The sequence below is a fragment of the Penaeus vannamei genome, chromosome 40 (genome assembly GCF_042767895.1).
Source record: "Penaeus vannamei isolate JL-2024 chromosome 40, ASM4276789v1, whole genome shotgun sequence".
NCBI classification, from domain to species: domain Eukaryota; kingdom Metazoa; phylum Arthropoda; class Malacostraca; order Decapoda; family Penaeidae; genus Penaeus; species Penaeus vannamei.
In genome coordinates, this window is record NC_091588.1 from 17,412,067 (window position 1) to 17,417,575 (window position 5,509).

At 43.9% G+C, this 5,509-nt stretch overlaps 1 protein-coding gene across 1 annotated transcript in view; it reads left to right on the forward strand.

Moving 5' to 3' along the window:
- The window catches only part of LOC138860267 (uncharacterized), a 4,745-nt gene extending 495 nt beyond the window's left edge, over nt 1–4,250 (forward strand). The window contains exons 1-2 of the mRNA XM_070117465.1: nt 1–398; nt 491–4,250. The exon at nt 1–398 is cut by the window's left edge and continues 495 nt beyond it. Coding sequence (XP_069973566.1) covers nt 1–398; nt 491–4,250 — 4,158 coding nt within the window. The remainder of the gene's footprint in view (nt 399–490) is intronic.
- Nucleotides 4,251–5,509: the final 1,259 nt, after the last annotated feature.

Consider the following 5,509-nt stretch of genomic DNA (forward strand, 5'->3'; position numbering starts at 1 on the left):
TCGGTTAGTGCTCCCGCTCAGGTGGACATGCAATCAGCATGTCAAGTTCTTGGTCCTATAACCTCAAGTATTGCTCTTCAACAGTCTGCTGTACCTGTGCTGGTTAATACTAACATGCCTGCAAGTCGCCTACCATCAGTTCCTGAATCTCGTGTGCTGTTCACTCAGAGCACTCCTGTGAATCCTTCAGTTCCTCTATTTACAACCTTTTCCAAGACCATGCCAACTGTTCAAACACCCAATCATTCTGGGCATGAAGTGACACATCCTCTCACCATGGGGCAAGCTACCCATATACTGCAAGCATTAGATTCCACGATGATGAGCCAGCAAGAGCTTAGCCGCAGAACACTGCTCCCTCCTATAAAGCCTGAGAGATTTAATGGGGATTTAACCAAGTTTGTCCAGTTCCGCAATACATTTACATGGAATGTAGAAAGCAACACTGAAGATCCCAAGAGAAGGTTGACTCATCTTTACAATCAGCTAGATGGCCCTCCAAGAAAGCTTATAGAAGGATGCCTACGTTGTTGAATAAGGAATATGAAGACTCGCATAACCTTATTGAGGCCTACATCAGGAAACTACTGGAGTGGAAGGACATTGATGTGAGTGATGTAGAAGAGTTAGAGGAGTATGGTTCTTATCTCTTTAATGTGCAGTGTGCTCTTAGAGAAAATATTATGAGGATGGAGCTAAGGGAAGTGATGACTAAAGTGGTTAGCAAACTACCCAAGTACCTACGAAATAAATGGGCAGCTAGGTGTGTGACCCAGGAATCAGGATACTCCTTCCCCTCATTAGTAGCCTTTGTCAAGGAGCAAGCCAAGGTTGCAAAGGAAGGCAGGTATATCGAAGAAGCGCGAAGTAAACAACTTTCTATTAGGAGAAAAGTTGCTGTAATCAATAAGCCTAAAGGACTCACTGTAAGTACAACACATCCAGTCTGTGAATCTAACATTGGGACAGATGATTGTCTTTGTTGCAATAAACGAGGTCATGCTTTACATACCTGTTTAAAGTTTGGCAGATTAAATGTACAAGATTGCTGGAATACGGCCATGTCCAAGAGGCTGTGTTTCCGTTGCCTTAAACCCTCTCATGGCCATAGAGACTGCAAGGATAAAAGTAAATGTGGTCAGTGTGGTGCAGATTCACATCACACAATTCTGCACAGACTTCTGTTCAGAACATCCTACACTTCAGCACTAAGGACGGTAAAATTAACACGAGGGAGAGAACTGAGCCGTAACACCTATGGCGACAGCCAGAACCAAAATGAGACAAGTGGGGGCGGTATGGAGAACAGGGTTGAGGATGTACTGCCTTGTGCGTCACTTACCAACTATAATCCAGATGGCAGAATAATGATGAAAATCCTACCCGTTAAGGTCAACATTAAAATTTACACATACGCCTTCATAGATTGTGGTGCTGCAGTTATATTAGCTGCCAGAAGTCTAATTAAGAAGCTTGGCATTAAAGGTAAACACATAAGCCAAACGATGCGCACCGAAAATGGAGACTTCAAGTGTGATGAACTGGTCTCTCTATCAATTGGAAGTGTGGATGAGGAAGAGGATCTGATGTTGGATGATGTTTTTGTCACTGGGAAGCTCAGTGTGACTACAGACCACATGATGCCAGTCCGGTGGGTTAGTCAATGGTCACATTTAAGTGACATTAAGCTTAGTAGATTGCCTCCTCAGTACAAAGATGTTGAGCTTATAATCGGCCTGAACAGCTTCCTGTGTCGTCACATTCTCAGTCAACGGCATGGCCAAGAAAATGAACCATCTGCTTACCTCACAAGGTTTGGTTGGGTAGCATTTGGACCAACAGGACTAAAGAATTCTATCCAAATTCGACATGTCCACCACATACAACCCACAGATAATTTGAGAGAATGCGTGCAAGAACACTTTAATAAGGATTTTTGGGAGGAGATTCATTCCCGCCATGAAGATTCTGTTGAAGATAAATTGTTTACGGTGAAGGTGTCAGAATCCATTCGTCAGGAATCTGGAAAGTATATTCTCAATCTTCCCTTTAGAAATAAGTTTCGACTCCCAAACAATCGCAAGATGGCCATACACCGCCTGATAGGACTAAAGAAGAAACTGGAAAATGATGATGCCTATCGACAGTCCTATGTGTCCTCAGTTGAAAATTACATCAGCAAAGGATATGCAGAGCTTGTGCCAACCACTTTGTTGGGCCGAGATGATGGCAGAGTATGGTATATGCCACACCATGCTGTGCACCATCCTACGAAGCCCAAGCTTAGAGTCGTCTATGAGCTTGAGGCTAAATTCCAAGGGATCTCGCTGAATGATCATCTCTTACAAGGCCCAGACTTAACAAATGCATTGATTGGTGTGATCCTAAGGTTTCGCCAAGGTCAATATGCTGTCACGGCAGACATAGAAGAAATGTTTCATCAGGTGAAAGTTCCCCCAGAAGATCGAGATGTACTCCGCTTCCTGTGGTGGCCAGGAGGAGATACCAGTCGAGCACCTGTAGAGTATCGTATGTCTGTCCATGTTTTTGGAGCCAAGTCATCACCCAGCTGTATTAACTTTGCCCTCAGAAGAACAGCAGAAGAGCATGGTAGTCAGTATGGCAATGAAGTGATTGAGGTAATTAGAAGAAACTTTTATCTAGACAATCTCCTCATAGCATCTGATGACAAGGAATCTATGAAACAGTTGGTGAAAGACCTCATTGATCTATGTGCTGCAGGAGGTTGGCGCCTGAATCAGTGGACATCTAACAACAAAAACATTCTGGCAACAATTCCTGAAACCAAGCGAGACATTTCAGTTGCATCTCTGGACTTGAGTAAGGATGAACTTCCAATGGAAAGAACTCTGGGAATGCATTGGTCAATGGAGAATGACTATTTCACCTACAAGATCAATCCAAACGATAAGCCACTAACTCCGCGAGGAGTGTTGTCAGTAGTGGCTTCCATCTATGATCCTTTGGGTATGGTTACACCTTTCACCTTGCCTGCACAGCTGCTGCTGCAAGACATGTGCCGACAGCAGTTGGGATGGGACGAGGAGATGGAAACGGCTGAGGTGACACAATGGAAGGCATGGCTCAATCAACTTCCCAAGCTGATAAACTTCAAGGTGCCTAGAAGTTTTATTCCCATGTCCTTTGGCACTGTCAGGTCCTGTCAATTACATCATTTTGCAGATGCAAGTCAAGTTGGATATGGTAGTGCCTCATACTTGAGGCTTGAAAGTGCCACTTGTGAAGTCTACTGCACTCTGGTAATGGGAAGATCAAGAGTAGCTCCATTGAAAAGGATGACCATTCCAAGATTAGAGTTAACTGCTGCGACTGTAGCAGCACGTATGGATCAGAAGCTACGCTCAGAACTGGACTTGAGATTAGAAAAGTCTGTCTTCTGGACTGACAGTACTTCTGTATTGAAGTATTTATTTAATGAAAAGGCGAGATATCAAACATTTGTGGCCAATAGGGTGAATCTCATTCGTGAATTATCACCTATTGAAGCTTGGAGGTATGTAGAGACTCGGTCTAACCCAGCAGATTTAGCTTCAAGAGGAGTTGACATGGACAGCTTCCTCGCCTCTTCAATCTGGATCACTGGGCCGACCTTTCTTAGTGGAAATGAGAAAATGTGGCCCATACTACCAAATGACGTCAAGAGAGGAACCTTAGAGGACGACCCAGAAGTAAAATCACCACAATTAGTCTGTGAAACAGTTACCACAGTAATGTCATTCATTGAGGAAATTGCCAGTCGCTTCTCGAATTGGATGACATTTGTGCATTGCATTGCCTGCCTAAGACGCTTTCACAGAACTCTGACACAAAGACTCAAGTCTTCAGTGGAAGTTGACATGACAAGAAAATGTTTGTGCATTGAAGAAGTAAATGAAGCTGAGAACAACATTTGGAGGCTTGTACAAAAGGACTCATTTGGTGCTGAAATTAAGATACTCTCAGGCAGTGAAGAAGCTCATGTACGGTCCTCTAGCAAGTTGGTTAAGCTCAAGCCTTGCCTGAAGGATGGACTACTTAGAGTGAGAGGACGACTCATCCACTCTCTTAGTAGTATAGATGTCAAACATCCAATAATTTTGCCAAGTAAATCCATGGCTGTGAAATTAATGGTGCAGTGGAAGCATAATATCTTATGGCTGAGTTACGCCAAAGGTTCTGGATTATACATGGCAATGTATTGGTACGCTCTGTCATCCGGAATTGTGTGAGGTGCAGATCTCTCAGTGCTCAGCCAATGATCCAAAAGATGGCTGATCTACCCGAAGACCGCATCATATCAAATGTACCTCCCTTCACACACACTGGGACCGACTGTTTTGGGCCCTTCCTAGTTAAGAAAGGCAGGTCAAATTTGAAACGTTATGGAGTCATATTCACCTGCTTGGTGATTAGAGCCATCCACATAGAAGTGGTGGAGTCAATGGAAACTGATTTCTATATTAATGCTTTTAGAAGGTTCATTGCCAGGCGAGGCCCGGTCACCTCCATCCGGTCTGACAATGGGACAAATCTTGTGGGAGCTGACAAGGAGCTTCGCAAAGAACTTGAGAAATTGAAGCACTCTGTGATTGCAGAGGTCATGTTGCTCAAGGGTGTCACATGGCAGTTCAATCCTCCTCATGCTTCGCACTTTGGCGGAGTATGGGAACGCCAGATTCGCACAATTCGACGAGTACTCCGTGGCCTGTGTCACCAGCAGGTCATGACAGATGACACTCTGCACACCCTATTCTGTGAGGCAGAAGCTATCATAAATGGCAGGCCATTAACCAGGGTTACTGATGATCCTGATGGTCCTCAACCACTAACACCCAACATGCTGTTAACCCTGAAAGGTGCAGGAGGTCCAATAACGGATACTGATCATAGTGATCTTTATGTACGTCGACGTTGGAGGCAAGTTCAATACCTGGCAGACCTCTTCTGGAAGAGGTGGACAAAGGAATATCTTCCACTTCTCCAGGAACGTCAGAAGTGGACCACGAGACAGCGTAACCTGAAGGTTGGAGATATTGTTCTGAGCCTAGACAACAAACTGCCCCGAGGTTCATGGCCTTTGGGACGTGTGCTGGAAGTGATAAGTGATGCTGATGGTCACGTGAGGAGTGCTCGCTTGAAAACTGCTAGTGGAGAGTACCTCAGACCAATTAGCAAGATGTGTCTTTTGCTAGAAAATGAAATAGATGTAGGTGTCAGTAAAGGGTGTACGCCGAACGCTGCCCTTAAATGCTGATGTTACAATATTCTTTGTGGTATTTAGTGTACCACTAAATAGGGGGCGGTGTAGAATATTGCGAGTTTAAGTTTTGTTATATATACGGTAGATATGCAAGTTTAGACTAATAAATATTCCCTTTTTGTGTGTGTGTAATGAATGTTCATTGAGTCGGGCTGTATATCTACAGATAATTCCCATTTATTTCATATATTTATGTTAATAGGCTTCCAGTCTTTTGAAATAAGAAAA